We start from the raw sequence: 19,389 nt of genomic DNA on the forward strand, positions 1-19,389 counted from the left end.
ATTGAGTCTCTAGAAGAGAATCTTGGTTCAGCTACGCTGGACGACATTTCAGACAGGCTTAGAGTACTTAAGCTATCTAATTCATTCATTTCGGAAGCCGTAGTACATTTAATTAAACTTACGGCTAAGAATTCCGGATTCGCCATTCAAGCGCGCAGAGCACTGTGGCTAAAATCCTGGTCAGCTGATGTAACGTCTAAGTCCAAATTACTTAATATACCTTTCAAGGGACAGACCCTATTTGGGCCTGGTTTGAAAGAAATTATCGCTGACATTACAGGAGGTAAGGGCCACGCCCTACCTCAAGACAAAGCCAAACCTAAGGCTAGACAGTCTAATTTTCGTTCCTTTCGGAATTTCAAAGCAGGAGCAGCATCAACTTCCACTACTCCAAAACAAGAAGGATCTGGTGCTCGCTACAGACAAGGCTGGAGACCTAACCAGTCCTGGAACAAGGGCAAGCAGGCCAGGAAGCCTGCAGCTGCCACTAAAACAGCATGAATTGAGGGCCCCCGATCCGGGATCGGATCTAGTGGGGGGCAGACTTTCTCTCTTCGCCCAGGCTTGGGCAAGAGATGTCCAGGATCCCTGGGCGCTAGAGATAATATCTCAGGGATACCTTCTGGACTTCAAACACTCTCCTCCAAGAGAGAGATTTCATCTGTCAAGGTTGTCAACAGACCAAACAAAGAAAGAAGCGTTTCTACGCTGCATACAAGAACTATTGTTAATGGGAGTAATCCATCCAGTTCCACGGTCGGAACAGGGAAAAGGGTTTTACTCAAATCTGTTTGTGGTTCCCAAAAAAGAAGGAACTTTCAGACCAATCCTGGATTTAAAGATCCTAAACAAATTCCTAAGAGTTCCATCATTCAAAATGGAGACTATCCGGACAATTTTACCCATGATCCAAGAGGGTCAGTACATGACCACAGTGGATTTAAAAGACGCTTACCTTCACATACCGATTCACAAAGATCATTACCGGTATCTAAGATTTGCCTTTCTAGACAGGCATTACCAGTTTGTAGCTCTTCCATTCGGATTGGCTACAGCTCCAAGAATCTTCACAAAGGTTCTAGGTGTTCTTCTAGCGGTACTAAGACCGCGGGGAATTTCGGTAGCTCCCTACCTAGACGACATTCTGATTCAAGCTTCAAGCTTTCAAACTGCCAAGTCTCATACAGAGTTAGTACTGGCATTTCTAAGATCACATGGATGGAAGGTGAACGAAAAGAAAAGTTCACTCGTTCCACTCACAAGAGTTCCCTTCCTGGGGACTCTTATAGATTCTGTAGAAATGAAGATTTACCTGACAGAGGACAGGTTAACAAGACTTCAAAGTGCTTGTCACACCCTTCATTCCATTCAACACCCATCGGTGGCTCAATGCATGGAGGTAATCGGCTTAATGGTAGCGGCAATGGACATAGTGCCATTTGCTCGCTTACACCTCAGACCACTGCAATTGTGCATGCTGAGTCAGTGGAATGGGGATTACTCAGACTTGTCCCCTTCTCTAAATCTGGATCAAGAGACCAGAAATTCTCTTCTATGGTGGCTCTCTCGGCCACATCTGTCCAGGGGGATGCCTTTCAGCAGACCGGACTGGACAATTGTAACAACAGACGCCAGCCTTCTAGGTTGGGGTGCCGTCTGGAATTCTCTGAAGGCTCAGGGACAATGGAGTCAGGAGGAGAGTCTCCTGCCAATAAACATTCTGGAATTGAGAGCAGTTCTCAATGCCCTCCTAGCTTGGCCCCAGTTGACAACTCGGGAGTTCATCAGGTTTCAGTCGGACAACATCACGACTGTAGCTTACATCAACCATCAGGGAGGGACAAGAAGCTCCCTAGCAATGATGGAAGTATCAAAGATAATTCGCTGGGCAGAGTCTCACTCTTGCCACCTGTCAGCAATCTACATCCCGGGAGTGGAGAACTGGGAGGCGGATTTCTTAAGTCATCAGACTTTTCATCCTGGGGAGTGGGAACTTCATCCGGAGATCTTTGCCCAAATACTTCGACGTTGGGGCAAACCAGAGATAGATCTCATGGCATCTCGACAGAACGCCAAGCTTCCTCGCTACGGGTCCAGATCCAGGGATCCGGAAGCAGTCCTAATAGATGCACTGACAGCACCTTGGGACTTCAGGATGGCTTATGTGTTTCCACCCTTCCCGATGCTTCCTCGATTGATTGCCAGAATCAAACAGGAGAGAGCATCAGTGATTCTGATAGCACCTGCATGGCCACGCAGGACTTGGTATGCAGACCTGGTGGACATGTCATCCTGTCCACCTTGGTCTCTACCTCTGAAACAGGACCTTCTGATTCAGGGTCCTTTCAAACATCAAAATCTAACTTCTCTGAAGCTGACTGCTTGGAAATTGAACGTTTGATTTTGTCAAAACGTGGGTTTTCTGAGTCAGTTATTGACACCTTAATACAGGCTAGGAAGCCTGTTACCAGAAAGATTTACCATAAGATATGGCGTAAATACCTATACTGGTGTGAATCCAAGGGTTACTCTTGGAGTAAGGTTAGGATTCCTAGAATTTTGTCTTTTCTACAAGAAGGTTTAGAAAAGGGTTTATCTGCTAGTTCATTAAAGGGACAGATCTCAGCCCTGTCTATTCTGCTACACAAACGTCTGTCAGAAGTGCCAGATGTTCAGGCTTTTTGTCAGGCTTTAGCGAGGATTAAGCCTGTGTTTAAAACTGTTGCTCCACCATGGAGTTTAAATCTTGTTCTAAACGTTTTACAGGGCGTTCCGTTTGAACCCCTTCATTCCATTGATATAAAGTTGTTATCTTGGAAAGTTCTATTTTTAATGGCTATTTCCTCGGCTCGAAGAGTCTCTGAGTTATCAGCCTTACACTGTGATTCTCCTTATTTGATTTTTCATTCGGATAAGGTAGTTCTGCGTACTAAACCTGGGTTCTTACCCAAGGTAGTCACTAACAGGAATATCAATCAAGAGATTGTTGTTCCTTCCTTGTGTCCAAATCCTTCTTCAAAGAAGGAACGCTTACTACATAATCTGGATGTAGTTCGTGCCCTAAAATTTTATTTACAGGCAACTAAGGAATTTCGACAAACGTCTTCTCTGTTTGTCGTGTACTCTGGGCAGAGGAGAGGTCAAAAGGCTTCGGCAACCTCTCTTTCCTTTTGGCTTCGTAGTATAATACGTTTAGCTTATGAGACTGCTGGACAGCAGCCTCCTGAAAGAATTACAGCCCATTCTACTAGAGCTGTGGCTTCCACTTGGGCCTTCAAGAATGAGGCCTCTGTTGAACAGATTTGCAAGGCTGCAACTTGGTCTTCGCTTCATACTTTTTCCAAATTTTACAAATTTGACACATTTGCTTCCTCGGAGGCTATTTTTGGGAGAAAGGTTCTTCAGGCAGTGGTTCCTTCTGTATAAAAGAGCCTGCCTATCCCTCCCGTCATCCGTGTACTTTTGCTTTGGTATTGGTATCCCAGAAGTAATGATGACCCGTGGACTGATCACACTTAACAGAAGAAAACATAATTTATGCTTACCTGATAAATTCCTTTCTTCTGTAGTGTGATCAGTCCACGGCCCGCCCTGTTTTTAAGGCAGGTATTTATTTTTAAATTATACTCCAGTCACCACTACACCCTTGGTTCCTCCTTTCTCGTTTGTCCTTGGTCGAATGACTGGGGGTGACGTAGAGGGGAGGGGCTATATGCAACTCTGCTGGGTGAATCCTCTTGCACTTCCTGTTGGGGAGGAGTAATATCCCAGAAGTAATGATGACCCGTGGACTGATCACACTACAGAAGAAAGGAATTTATCAGGTAAGCATAAATTATGTTATTTTCCCGTCAGGTTAGCGCACTTGAGAATATGCAATTGGGTTTGCGCTGGAGCATGGTTTTCTTTCCACTTTTTTTGCTCTATTGACTTCTATGGGAAATACGTGAACGTGCATATTATATTCTAACTTCGGCTTTTTACGCTCGTCCAGTTAGCGCTCGAGTGAAAACAGATTACTTTCAACTCATAATACGAGCACAACCCGACGCAAGAAAAATGCTTACTTCTAGCGCAGTTAACCCTCCAGCCGGAGCGTTGATTAGTGCTTCACTTGTAATCTGGCCTAAATAGTTTTCTGGAGCATAGGGACCCACTTCTCTTTTTCCCCTCCCTTGATTGACCTCACACCCACCTTCTCCTTTCCCTCCCACTGGCTCCACCACAACATTAATACATACAGTGACACTGTCATTATGTGCCGCTCTCGCAGCTTCCAAAAATTAAACGTATTTGTTACAAAATAGCCAAATATTACTGTGTCCGTCTAATGCCTGATAGGCTTACAATTACTCTGTTAGTTAGATCGGAATCTCATTAATCCCCATTAATTCACAACAACCCTGACATCTGCCCTAAGCAGCGCTTACTGCTGTTAAATGGAATGGAACAAACTCCAGAGTGTTGGACACACTCTGGGCAAAGTACTGTGTGATATAGACCCTACATCCTACTGGCTTACGCCCATACATCCACAATAACACTTACACAAAATATTCTTTTTTTTTGTAACACATGGTAAATGTAAAAGGTATAATTTAGTGGTTAGCCCTTACAAGCAGAAGGGCAACTAAGCTATGTCTTTTACTCAGCAAAAATTGAATCCATACTCCCATCAGAAGAAACTCTTCTTTCAAATGAGTGTTAATATAAACTTAGATACTTGTATTATTGTTAAATACAAAGTGGGATTTAAACAATAAATATATATTGTATTTGTTTATCTACACTCATATTGTTATATTGGAGAAATTGGGCTCCATTTATCAAATGTTGAGTGGACATCGCTGCAGGCAGACAGCATACGCTGTCCGCATTTATCATTACACAAGCATTTGACCAGAAATGCTTGTGCAATGCCGCCCCCTGCTAGCAAAGGCTATCATTCATCCCAATCCTGAAATGATGGGCCTCCAAAGTAGCAATAACTGCTTGATAAATGGATCCCACTGTATTTATAAGTCTGAAGACGTTTTTTGATATATGTTCTGCTAATTGATTTAGCTGCAAAAACTTCCCAGACTTTAATGGTCAATTTTAAAGAAAACTATCACCTAGATTTAGAGTTTTGTCGTTAAAGGTGCTAACACTCCTTTTTTTCCAGCGCACACCTTAAGACAACGCTGGTATTTAGAGTTGTCTGAATGGCTGCGTTAGCCTCAGAAAAGGGAGCGTTGAGCATAATTTAGCTCCACTTCAACCCTCAATACCAACGCTGCTTACGGTAGCGGTAAGCTGGAAAAAAGTGCTTGTGCACGATATCCCCATAGGAAACAATGGGGCTGAGCTGGCTGAAAAAAAATCTAACACCTGCAAAAAAGCAGCTCCTAACGCAGCCCCATTGTTTCCTATAGGGAAACACTTTCTAAGTCTGCACCTAACACCCTAACATGAACCCCGAGTCTAAACACCCCTAACCTTACACTTTTAACCCCTAATCTGCCGCCCCCGCTATCGCTGACACCTGCATTTTATTATTAACCCCTAATCTGCCGCTCCGGACACCACCGCAACCTACATTATCGCTATGAACCCCTAATCTACTGCCCCTAACATCGCCGACACCTATATTATATTTATTTCCCCCTAATCGCCCCCCCCCCCCCCACGTCGCCGCCACCTACCTACACTTATTAACCCCTAATCTGCCGACCGGACCTCGCCGCCACTATAATAAATGTATTAATCCCTAAACCACCGCACTCCCGCCTCGCAAACACTATAATAAATAGTATTAACCCATAATCTGCCCTCCCTAACATCGCCGCCACCTACCTACAATTATTAACTCCTAATCTCACGCCCCCAACGTCGCCGCTACTATAATAAAGTTATTAACCCCTAAACCTAAGTCTAACCCTAACACCCCCCTAAGTTAAATATAATTTAAATTAATCTAAATAAATTTACTATAATTAAATAAATTAATCCTATTTAAAACTAAATACTTACCTATAAAATAAACCCTAATATAGCTACAATATAAATAATAATTACATTGTAGCTATTTTAGGATTTATATTTATTTTACAAGCAACTTTGTATTTATTTTAACTAGGTACAATAGCTATTAAATAGTTAATAACTATTTAATAACTACCTAGTTAAAATAATTACAAAATTACCTGTAAAATAAATCCTATCCTAAGTTACAAATACACCTAACACTACACTATCAATAAATTAATTAAATAAATTACCTACAATTTTCTAAACTAAAATACAATTAAATAAACTAAACTATAAACAAAAAAAAACAAACACTAAATTACAGAAAATAAAAAAAATTACACGAAGTTTAAACTAATTACACCTAATCTAAGCCCCCTAATAAAATAAAAAAGTCCCCAAAATAATAAAATGCCCTACCCTATTCTAAATTACAAAGTAATCAGCTCTTTTACCAGCCCTTAAAAGGGCTTTTTGTGGGGCATTGCCCCAAAGTAATCAGCTCTTTTACCTGTAAAAAAAATACAACCCCCCAACATTAAAACCCACCACCCACACACCCCTACTCTAACCCACCAAAAACCCCCTTAAATAAACCTAACACTAACCCCCTGAAGATCTCCCTACCTTGAGTCGTCTTCACCCAGCCGAGCTGAATTCTTCATCCAAGCGGAGCAAGAAGAGGTCCTCCATCCGGTAGAAATCTTCATCCAAGCGGGGCAAGAAGAGGTCCTCCATCCGGTAGAAGTATTCATCCAAGCAGCGTCTTCTATCTTCATCCATCCGGAGCGGAGCCATCTTCCATCCAGCCGACGCGGAGCCATCGTCTTCAACCGACGGACTAACGACGAATGACGGTTCCTTTAAGGGACGTCATCAAGATGGTGTCCCTCGAATTCCGATTGGCTGATAGGATTCCCCGCTTGGATGAAGACTTCTATCGGACGGAGGACCTCTTCTTGCTCCGCTTGGATGAAGAATTCGGCTCGGCTGGGTGAAGACGACTCAAGGTAGGGAGATCTTCAGGGGTTAGTGTTAGGTTTATTTAAGGGGGTTTTGGGTGGGTTAGAGTAGGGGTGTGTGGGTGGTGGGTTTTAATGTTGGGGGGGGGGGTTGTATTTTTTTACAGGTAAAAGAGCTGATTACTTTGGGGCAATGCCCCGCAAAAAGCCCTTTTAAAGGCTATTTGTAATTTAGTATAGGGTAGGGAATTTTATTATTTTGGGGGGCTTTTTTATTTTATTAGGGGGCTTAGATTAGGTGTAATTAGTTTAAACTTCTTGTATTTTTTTTATTTTCTGTAATTTAGTGTTTGTTTTTTATTGTATTATAGTTTAGTTTTTTTTAATTGTATTTTAGTTTAGCTAATTGTAGGTAATTTATTTAATTAAATTATTGATAGTGTAGTGTTAGGTGTATTTGTAACTTATTGTAATAAGGATTTATTTTACAGGTAATTTTGTAATTATTTTAACTAGGTAGCTATTTAATAGTTATTAACTATTTAATAGCTATTGTACCTAGTTAAAATAAATACAAAGTTGCCTGTAAAATAAATATAAATCCTAAAATAGCTACAATGTAAATATTAGTTATATTGTAGCTATATTAGGGTTTATTTTATAGGTAAGTATTTAGTTTTAAATAGGATTAATTTATTTAATTATAGTAAAATTATTTCTTTAAATTTAATTTATATTTAAGTTAGGGGGGTGTTAGGGTTAGACTTAGGTTTAGGGGTTAATAACTTTATTATAGTAGCGGCAACGTTGGGGGCGGCAGATTAGGGGTTAATATTTGTAGGTAGGTGGCAGTGATTTTAGGGAGGCCAGATTAGGGGTTAATAAAATGTATTATAGTGTTTGCGAGGCGGGAGTGCGGCGGTTTATGGGTTAATACATTTATTATAGTGGCGGCGATGTCCGGTCGGCAGATTAGGGGTTAATAATTGTAGGTAGGTGGCGGCGACGTTGGGGGGCAGATTAGGGGTTAATAAATATAATGTAGGTGTCACCGATGTTAGGGGCAGCAGATTAGGGGTTCATAGGTATAATGTAGGTTGCGGCGGTGTCCGGAGCGGCAGATTAGGGGTTAAAAAATTTTATTATAGGGTTTGCGATGTGGGGGGGCCTCGGTTTAGGGGTTCATAGGTAGTTTATGTGTGTTAGTGTACTTTATAGCACAGTAGTTAAGAGCTTTATGTTCCCACGTTAGCCCATAAAGCTCTTAACTACTGACTTTTTTTGACGGTAGGAGTCTTGTCGGTAGAGGCTCTATCGCTCACTTCTTCCAAGACTCGTAATACCAGCGTTAGGCAAATCCCATTGAAAAGATAGGATACGCAATTGACGTAAGGGGATCTGCGGTAGCCTCGAGTCACGGAAAGAAAGTGAGCGGTAGACCCTTTCCTGCCTGACTCTAAATACCAGCGGGCGTTAAAAAGCAGCGTTAGGACCCCTTAACGCTGCTTTTGACGGCTAACGCCAAACTCAAAATCTAGGCGAAAGTGTTTTGAAGACTTTTTTTAAGCATTAGATTATACCTCTAAAAACAGAAATATTTTACACCTCAAAACTAAAGTTTGCTTCTGAAATAAATTGGACATGCTTTTAGTTTCTGTTCTTGTGAATATTAACTTACCCACAACACCTCAGGCGACTATAAAATATGGGGAGGCTGATGGCAGAGATGGGGAGAACTGAAACAGGTGGAGGATTGACATTGGGGTGGAAAGTGAGCGGGTGAGCGCGAGGCTGGGTTTGGAAAGAATGAATGAGCGCATTGCCAGACAGATCTAAACAAACTGGGATGCATCAATATTTTTGTAATGTTGTTTTTTTTTTTTTATATATTTTGTTTTTCAATAATTTTCCTTTTCTATTATTCTTATTGATCCCTGTAGGAACCAATGAGAGCGGATTTAATGTGTTTTTGTTGGTCGGGATCCTTGTAGCTCTTGTGTTTATTGGAGCTATAATTGGTGCTGTTTTGTATTACAGACACAAGAAAGGTAAGGCCCACGTACCATCAGCTGCTGTTTTATCATTACTCAGTATTGAACTGAAGCATAAGAAGGCATCTCCAGTTTCACTGTAGCTCATTTCTGTGTATCCTGTATTCTATAGGTATAAAATCATTTATAATTAATAAAATTCAGGGTCCTGATACTTGGGTTGATGGAGAGAAGATTACTTTGTACTGCCCAGCTTCTCACTGTACTAAAGATGTGCAAGCGACATGGATTATAAAGAATAAAGATGGTACAATGTGTGAGATCACAGACTCTACAAAGGTGCAATCAGAAGAGGAAGAGCCTCTCATGGCCAAGGAATATGAGATGACCAATGAGAGAACAGATAAACCAGTGGAAAAGGGATCTTGTGATTTTACAACATCTCTAAGCTTCATTCCATCTGTATCAAGGCATCTAGACTCATCCATTATCTGTAGGTTTGTGTGCGGGAAAGAGAAGGCGGAGAGAACATTTCAGTTCAAATCTATCTATGGTAATGATCACCGGTTTATCTTTATTTTAATCTATTTCATCTATCCTGTATCTTTGTGTTATTATATCTATCTATCTATCTATCTATCTGTCTAAATATCTTTATATTTTTACCAGTACAAAACTGATGTGCAGTGATTTTACTGTTATAAACTCACTGTGAACATTTTACACTCACAATTTTAATTTTTTCAGAAAAAGGATAGTTTCACTTACTTTATACATTAAAATACACACACAAATGCAATTGTACAATTAATCACTCATACTATAAATAATAACAATACAATATTAAAAAAAATGAAAAAGTCTAACTTCCAGTTGTTTAGTTTGGAAAGAAATTCATCCAAATCTTCATTGTGAAAGAATAAAAATTCATAAAATCAATTTCCAAACATCCAGAATGTATATCCGTCAGTGTTGCTGCTCCCTCAATTGGAAATATTGGGTAGTTTACTTACCCACACCACTGAAAACACGTATCACCTGTGAAGAGTGCAAACACAAACAAAAAAGTCCCCTGGTGCAGTACTTAAAACATAATTTAATAAAAGAATATAAAATACACTCACACTCTTGAGAAAGTGACCAGAGAGGGTCAGGAAATGCTTTGAGGTTGTTTTCAGTTTCAAACTAACAATCCCATCATGGAGAGCATGAGAACTGTCTAGAGCAGTGATGGCTAAACTTTGCACCCACATGTTTTGGAATTACATTCATGATGCTAAAGGGACAGTCAAGTCCAAAAAAAAATTCATGATTCAGAGGGAATGTAATTTTAAACAACTTTCCAATTTACTTTTATCACCAATTTTGCTTTGTTCGCTTGGTATTCTTAGTTGAATGCTAAACCTAGGAGGTTCATATGCTAATTTCGTAGACAGTGAAGGCCGCCTCTAATCTAAATGCATTTTGATAGTTTTTTACCACTAGAGGGCGTTAGTTCACGTGTTTCATATAGATAACATTGAGCTCATGCACGTGAATTTACCATGGAGACAGCTCTGATTGGCTAAAATGCAAGTCTGTCAAAAGAACTGAAATAAGGGGGCAGTCTGCTGAGGCTTAGATACAAGGTAATTACAGAGGTAAAACGTGTATAATTATAACTGTGTTGGTTATGCAAAACTGGGGAATTAGTAATTAAGGGATTAACTATCTTTTAAACCAACAAACATTCTGGTGTTGACTGTCCCTTAAGGCAGTGATTTTCAACCTTTTTTTGCCGTGGCACACTTTTTTACATTAAAAAATCCTGCGGCACACCACCATCCCAAAATTTTAGAAAATCACACATTGTAGCCTAATACAGTATGTATATGTAAATATACAGTATATAGATATATACACACACACTGTACTGTGCTGTCATGCCATGCCTCCTACAAACTATACATGACAAATTGAAACAAGCAAAATTTTAAAAAATATGTCACACTGTCAGTTGTCAGTCTGCCACGGCACACCTAAGGATCTCTCACGGCACACTGGTTGAAAAACACTGCCTTAAGGCACTCTGCAGTCTAGTTGAGCATCATAGAAATATTGTTCTGAAACATCAGGGCTGCCTCGTTAGCCATCACTGGTCTAGAGCAATGAGATCATATCCATTTCTACAAGAGCGGGAGCCACCGCTCTATAGGCCTGTTATGACTAACAGGGCTCCAAAATGTGTTATAAGCTATCGTACGGTAAGAGAAGGGTGTTAGTGAGTTGAGTAAGGTCATTAATCTAAAGGGTAGATAAAAATAGATACCATTCATACCAGGCCACATTTTTGTCAGAGGGAAGAATTAGACATCTCCTAGCTGGGATTGAGACAAGTATGGCTTAGTATAATGTGGTCACCGCATATAAGGGAAGGTCTATTTCAGGGCATATAGTGAGAGATAAAAAGTAAATGAGGTAACACAGTACCAATATAACGGTACTTGCAAAAAACATAATAACCTCTAGCTAGCTATGAGTAGTATGTGTATGAGATTAGTCATATAGAGCTAAATAAAGTATACCATGTCATAAGGAGTCTCAGGGATATTTCAGTATATTATTAAACCATATAACATTTAAAATTAAGTTAGCAACTGCTGCATAGGGCTCATGCATATGTTCAAAAGTCATAGCTGCAAAGAAGTCTGATATTGGAGCGGGTGGTGACGGTTTCAGCAACAGAGCGTCAAGAATCACCCTACTTCAACTTTTAATAACATGTAACTATAAGTTGATGGTAGTATCTTGTCCCGTTTGGGGTATTATTTAATGAAATAGAATGGTGGGGTAATTATGGTTAACAGCCAATAAAGTATTAACTATGTTAAAACCCACAATAATATTACACGATAAAGTCAAGGTGGGAAAATACTCAGATGCACAGGACACAGAACTAGTTTACACATATGTACCGATACATATGGATCCACACCAAACATCAACATACAGTGTAGTGTAGTTTCCTCTAGATGAGTATTTTTAAAACAAAGGGTGTGGGACAGTATTCATATCTACAAGAGCCGTAACCAGCCCACCATAAGCATCCCAGACCCACCAGGGCTCCAGGGGGTATTATAAGCTAGCAAGTGGTGAAATAAGGATATTCCAAGTAGTTAAGTGTGAGTTAATGGGGGTAAGTAAAGCCATTAGTCTGGACATCAAGATAAGTATGACTTAGCATAATGTGGTCGTCTAACAAATAAGGGAGGGTCTAAAAAAGAGCAGAAAATGGGGTATAGAGAACAAGTAAAATAAAACAGCTATAATATAAAGCTACTTGCATAATACAAAACAACCTTCAATAAACAATGAGTGGTATATGTGTGGGATCAGACATCTAGTGCAGAATACAGTTTACCGTATCAGAAGGAGTCTCAGAAGTATTTCCGTAATTTAATAAACTATAAAACATTTAAAACTAAATTAGTAGCTACTGCGTAGTCCCAGTTGTAAAGAAGCCTGATGTTGGAGCAGATGGTTATGGCTTCAGCAGCATAGGCTTAGAAAATCACCCCACTCCTGCCTTTATGGAGCAGCTTAATGGGAGATCAAATTCAGGCTGCAGTGGGAGACTGTATGGCGTGTGGGTCTCTGTAGGAGATTTGACGTGTTTGAACCACAGTAGCACTCTCGTTGGCGACTCCATTTTGAAACTGCGCCGCATCTCATCCAGATCTTCTTCCCATGTGACTGGCATAAATTCCGCTGGGGTAGTGGTTGGGCCTGGAGCGATATTCTGAACTACCGCTGGATGCTCGCTGATGGAATCACTCACCTCCTCTCCTCTGAGCTGCGCTGGGCGAGTCAGTTCCTCTGCGGCGAACAGCAGGGAGTCTTTCATAGGCATTAGGAGAGAGGTAAGTGGAGCTGCAGGGTCCCGAGGATGACGTGAAAAAGAGGTTGCTGAGCAGCCTACAGCAGGCATAAGTGGATCATGCAAAGAGTTGCAGGCCTCTCGCTGGGATCTCCATTCTTCTGTGAAAATATTACGCAGATTGTAATAATGGGTGTCCAGTTTAGCCTCAAGTTCCCGCAGTCTGAGAACAATCTCTGCCTCCATATTATCTGTTTCATTATGCAGATACATAATCCCTCCTAGAAGTTTCAAGGATAGCGAAATATAACTGTTCACTCAGGGGGGTCAGTAGGGAGGTTAGGAGTAGTTTGATGCGGCTTGCAGCTTGCTTCTCAGTGGTGTCAATTATAGTGCTCCTTTTGGTATAAAAGTGGCTGAGATGAATTAATCTTTAGCTTCCCCTTTATAACATCTATTCTGACAAGAGAGATGCGAAGTTTATCTTAAGATATATTGAAAATTAGGTTGCTAAAGGCACGGAGCTCTCAAATGTGCTGCCATCCATGTCTGATGCTTGGACACGCCCCCGGGTCTGATTTTTACACAGCGCATCGCGGCAACACTGTGTGCCCGGTCGCACCATTAAAATGAATGTAGCTCTCTCCCGCTACTAGACCAGAGCGGGAGCGAGCTACATTCATTTTAATGGAGCGACCGGGCACACTGTGACTAGACAGTGTTGCCGCGATGTGCTGTGTAAAAACCAGACCCGCTCAGTAGAGCAAGGAGCGGCGTTCTGGTAAAAGGAGGTTTTAGGTACAATTATTCTGAAATACTTTAAAGAATAAATGTGCCGCTAAGCTAATGTTATATAATTCTGCACTATGTGCAGAATTATATAACATTAGTTTGTAAGTTTACTGCCCCTTTAAGTACTGCATCAGGTGGCTTTTCCATTTGTGTTTGCGTGCTTCACAGGTAATATATACTGTATACATTACTTTGTATCGTAAAATGTTACACTTTTTTTTTGTTTAGTGAGCATTACAACAAATGCACTACAAAATAACCAATGATGTTTTGTTTGGGGGAACATCCTTACTTAAAGGGACAGTCTACACATTAGTCATCTTAACGTCTTACCTTAGATTAAGCTGCAAATAACCTCCTGCACCTTTTCTATATCATGCAACAATAATAGTAAAAGAAGTTGATTTAAAAAGAATATAATTTCTGGCCACCTTTAAACTGGCCGCCAAACTGCCTACTGATGACATCGCGATCCAAGCTACATATGGAGTCCAATCACAAAAGCCTCACTAATGGGATTCAGAAGACTGTCAACGCTATTCAGCAGAGTGCCCATGCAGCTCAGATCATGATGTCATCAGTCGGTGGAATTTCAAAGTGGTCAGAACCGATATATTTTTTTTAAAATAACTTTTTTACTGAAACTGCTGCATGATATAGAAAGGGGCGCAGGGGGCTTTTTGCAGCTTAGTCTAAGGTAAGACTTTGAGATTACTAAGGTGTAGACTTTCCCTTTAATTAACATACACACAGAAGTAATTAATTAACATACAGGAGTGAAGCCCTAATTCTGTCAACTACTGATTTTATCTTTTAGCAAAACCTAAGATCTTGGAGCCAGTAATATTCACACTTTGTGAGCCAGACGATGTGCAGCTGTCATTGAATCTGCAAAGTTTTTATCCACAAAATATCCAGATAAGCTGGAGCTGTGATGGGAAGGAGTCTAGAGAGGACAGGACCTCAGAAGATGAGTTAAAAAATAATCCTGATAAAACTTTTAGTATTCAAAGCAAATGTAAGATCCCTGGTTATCTCTTCAAAGATCCGGCTTTTAAAGTGCGTGTGACTTGGCACCATGAACCTATGGAAAGCCCCGAGTCTAGAGAAGTGTCTGTTAGAGGTAAGTGTGAGATAATGCAGGAAAATTGTTATTTAGTTTATATTACTAGCTGGTTTAAGTACAGGGCCGGATTTACATCTCAGGTGCCTGTAGGCACAAAAACCTGAAGCGCCCCCCCCCACCCCCCCCACCCCCCCTAGAAAAAAGTGGAAAAAATGAGGACTTTTTTTTATTATTATTTAGGACAACTAAAAATAAATATTAGATGTAAAATTACATTTTCCCTTTTATGGAGATACACAAATACACACACCAATTGCAATATTTGTTGTAATGGAAGCTACACCAAAAATCAATATTCACTTGACTCAAATGGCCATACAATTTCTATTATGTATAACAAAAACAAATCATGTTAAACTTTTAATGCAAAATATTCTAAAGAAAACCCTATTTAAAGGGACATCAAATGTGACAGTTTGCTGGGCATTTTATTATTGCACTAGTGCTTGCAGAGAAGTGTGTTAGCCTCTTGCAAAAGAGTTAAACACATAGTCAATGTCAGTTCTGAGACAGCAATACACATCTGTGCAGACCCAGATGGGCTCATAGGACATGTTTATTGACAAGCCATTAGTGTATTGCTTTTCTGGAGATGACTTTGACTATGTGCTTAACATTTTGTTGGAGTCAAACACAGTTTTGTGTAAACAATAGCAATATTAAAACTAGCAGCATGCAAGCTCATCACCATCAACAACCTGTGCAGCCAGTGGAAGAAAATATAAAATGTAGGGAAAAAAATCTTGTAAACTCTGATATTTTTGGTACAAACACACACAGATGTTACATTTATTTTGTTCTGAAATATAAATATCATATGATGTTGCTCTCAAAGGAAAACATGGAATGTTGTAGATTATATGTAATCCAGGGGTCAACAAATGTGTTTAAAATTAGAATTTAGAAATTCAATGGGAGGGGTTTAGTTTTAATCTTTGCCCCTCTCTCCTTCATGGCTCCCTCAACTGCTGTAACATATTCCCAATGAAACACTCGACTTTGTAGGCACCTGGCAGCACAATTCTTACTAAAATAAATGCCCTCATAAAAAAAAAAAAAAAAAAAAAAAAAATTTTTTTTTTTTTTTTTTTTTTTTTATTATTGACAGGCAGGCGCCCCTCACTGCAAGGCGCCTGTAGGCACATGCCTACTGTGCCTAATGGGAAATCCGGCCCTGTTTAAGTACAAACAGTAATGTATTGTAATATTTAAGTAGTTGTTTTATATATGAGCTCCAGTTGCAGTCAATTATGGACCAGAGTAAATGAGCATAGATCAACCAATGACTATGCAGCATGTAGGAGGGTCAGGATTATAAAGTTCAGAAAATACACTCCAATCTATATGGGGGAAACTACAATTTTCAGGTTGAATGACAAAAATAAATAACAGAAGCACATTGTAAAGTTTTTCAGTTTGCAGAATTAAACATTTTAAGGAGAATTCAGTTTTTCTTTGATAAACCCAACAATAACCTAGGGCTTTTTTTTATATATTTGCCAAATACAAAAAAACAAATTATTTTAGTCTCACACTGACATGCTGGGTTATTTGGTACTTATCTTATTTTTAGATTTAACGTGATGACATTAATCATGTCATTGTATGTGTTTTATGGGCTACATTACAAGTGGCGTGCTAATTAGCACTCACCGTCTAGAGCTAACACTGCCAGAAGTTAGTTTTTTGCGTGTGTCGGATGTCACACATATTACAAGTTCAAAGTAAAAACGTTACGTGTGTGTGAAATCCGACGCACGCTAACAGCTTGACTTTGGATATTGCAACCACGTTAACTTCTCCCCAAATATTTTAATGGAGCCGCAAATTTTATAAAAAAAATATATAGCACCTATACTCGCACGCTAACCCGACCACGTTTAACCAAGTGGACATTGCTGATGAGAGTTACTAATCTTGTCATATACATATACCTTTTAACCCTTATAGCTTTTTAAATAATATTTATATGAATCAGTTTTTTAAGATAGTGTTATATGAGTGTAACTGTATTTTAAATGTATTTGTTGTGTTTGGTGTACACTATTACTTTGAGTGTAAAATGGCATTGTGCTCGAGCTGTTGAGTTTACTTTCAACTTGTAATATGTACGTAATTTAACTTGCGCCCAAAAACCTGATATAACCATATTTCTCTTGTAAGATGTATCGAGTCCACGGATTCATCCTTTACTTGTGGGATATTCTCCTTCCCAACAGGAAGTGGCAAAGAGAGCACACAGCAGAGCTGTCCATATAGCTCCCCCTCTAGCTCTACCCCCCAGTCATTCTCTTTGCCGGCTCTATGCAATCGGAAGGGTAAAGTGAATGTGGTGTTAGAAATGTAGTTTTTATTTTATACAAGCAAAAGTTTGTTATTTTAAATGGTACCAGTGTGTACTATTTACTCTCTGGCAGAAAGGAGATGAAGATTTCTGCAGGGAGGAAGATGATTTTAGCATGTTGTAACTAAAATCCACTGCTGTTCCCACAAAGGACTGAGGAGTACAAGAAAACTTCAGTTGGGGGGAACGGTTTGCGGGTTAGGCTGCAATAAGGTATGTTCAGTCATTTATTTCTAGACAAGACTGTGATAATGCTAGAAAAGACTGGTAATATCCCCATGAGGGAAGGGTAAGCTGTATTCAGAGACTAAGTATGGAATTGCAAGCTTACATAACAGGGCTAGTTTATGCTGGTTGACACTACTTTCATGGCAAACGGTTTTTATTGAAAATATCGTTTTTTGAGACACTTTGAAGGTTCCTTTGGGTTTCTTTCAGGGGTTGTTACCCACATGGCTATTATTAAAACATTTGGGAGTGTTTCTTTAGGCCTCACAAACTCCGGAGTGAGGTGGGAGGGGCCTAATTTCGTGCCTCAGATGCGCAGTTATATTTGACTAGAAGTTCAGGCTGTTTCACGTGGAGGGTCCTGCTGCAGTTTGAGGGCCTATAAGAAGCTTTCCCCCCAGAAATCTGGTTCCTAAGGGCAGGTAGGGCCACAGCAGAGCTGTGGCAAGGTGCTGAACGTTTTTTAACCGTTTTTTTGGCTACTGTCGATCCGGTTTTGGCATTAAGGGGTTAATAGTTTTTATTGCTAGTGGTGCAATCTTGCTAATGCTTTAGGTACATACTGTAAAAATTTCGAAAAAATTTGCTGCATTTTTTCACTGTTTTGCAAAATTGTGTGCCTTTTTTATCGCTTAAAGGCACAGTAACGTTTTTTTCAAAGTGTGTTTTTACTTGATTAAAGTGATTTCCAAGACTGTTTGTTTTACTACTAGTCTGTTAAACATGTCTGACACCAAGGAAAATCCTTGTTCAATGTGTTTAGAAGCCATGGTGGAACCCCCTCTCAGAATGTGTCCCACTTGTACTGATATGTCTATACACTTTAAAGAACATATTGTTGCACTTAAAAATGTGGCCCAAGATGATTCTCAGACAGAAGGTAACGAGGTTAGCCCGTCAACCTCTCCCCAAGTGTCACAACCAGTTACGCCCGCTCAAGCAACGCCTAGCACCTCTAGTGCGTCTAACTCTTTTACCTTGCAAGACTTGGCGGCAGTTATGAATAATACCCTCTCAGTGTTTTTATCTAAACTGCCCGTGTTACCTGCAAAGCGTGATAGCTCTGTTTTAAGAACAGATACTGAGCATTCTGATGCTTTAGTAGCCGTATCCGATATACCCTCACAACACTCTGAAGTGGGGGCAAGGGATGTGTTGTCTGAGGGAGAAATTTCCGATTCAGGAAAGGTTTCTCCTCAGACAGATTCAGATACGTTGGCTTTTAAATTTAAACTAGAACACCTCCGCTTATTGCTCAGGGAGGTATTAGTTACTCTGGGTGACTGCGACCCTATGGTGGTTCCAGAGAAATTGTGTAAAATGGACAAGTACCTAGAAGTTCCTGTTTACACTGATGTGTTCCCGGTCCCTAAGAGGATTGCGGATATCGTTACTAGGGAGTGGGATAGACCAGGTATTCCCTTTGTTCCCCCTCCTGTTTTTAAGAAGATGTTCCCCATATCTGACCCCATGCGGGACTCGTGGCAGACGGTCCCTAAGGTGGAGGGGGCTATTTCTTCACTTGCTAGACGCACAACCATACCAATTGAAGACAGTTGTGCTTTTAAAGACCCTATGGATAAAAAATTAGAGGGTTTACTTAAGAAAATTTTTGTTCAACAAGGTTTTCTTCTCCAACCTATTGCGTGCATTGTTCCTGTAACTACTGCAGCTGCTTTCTGGTTCGAGGCGCTGGAAGATGCGCTCCACACGGAGACCTCATATGAGGACATTATGGACAGAATTAAGGCTCTTAAGCTGGCTAATTCTTTTATCACAGATGCCACTTTCCAACTAGCTAAGTTAGCGGCAAAGAATTCAGGTTTCGCAATTTTAGCGCGCAGGGCGCTATGGCTAAAGTCCTGGTCGGCCGATGTGTCGTCAAAATCCAAACTCTTGAACATCCCTTTCAAAGGAAAGACCCTCTTCGGGCCTGAATTGAAAGAGATTATTTCAGAAATCACTGGGGGAAAAGGCCATGCTCTCCCTCAGGACAAGTCCTTTAAGACAAAGAACAAACAAAATAATTTTCGTTCCTTTCGGAATTTCAGGAGCGGTCTCGCTTCCTCCTCCCGTGCTAC

The 19,389-nt window shown here is 40.2% G+C and overlaps 1 protein-coding gene across 1 annotated transcript in view; it reads left to right on the top strand.

The window, feature by feature from the left end:
- Nucleotides 1-19,389, top strand: part of LOC128641937 (uncharacterized) — a 469,590-nt gene that overhangs the window by 80,284 nt on the left and 369,917 nt on the right. The window contains exons 4-6 of the mRNA XM_053694531.1: nt 8,912-9,019; nt 9,135-9,515; nt 14,428-14,733. Of these exons, the coding sequence (XP_053550506.1) occupies nt 8,912-9,019; nt 9,135-9,515; nt 14,428-14,733 (795 nt within the window). The remainder of the gene's footprint in view (nt 1-8,911; nt 9,020-9,134; nt 9,516-14,427; nt 14,734-19,389) is intronic.

The sequence above is a fragment of the Bombina bombina genome, chromosome 11 (genome assembly GCF_027579735.1).
Source record: "Bombina bombina isolate aBomBom1 chromosome 11, aBomBom1.pri, whole genome shotgun sequence".
Classification (NCBI taxonomy): Eukaryota; Metazoa; Chordata; class Amphibia; order Anura; family Bombinatoridae; genus Bombina; species Bombina bombina.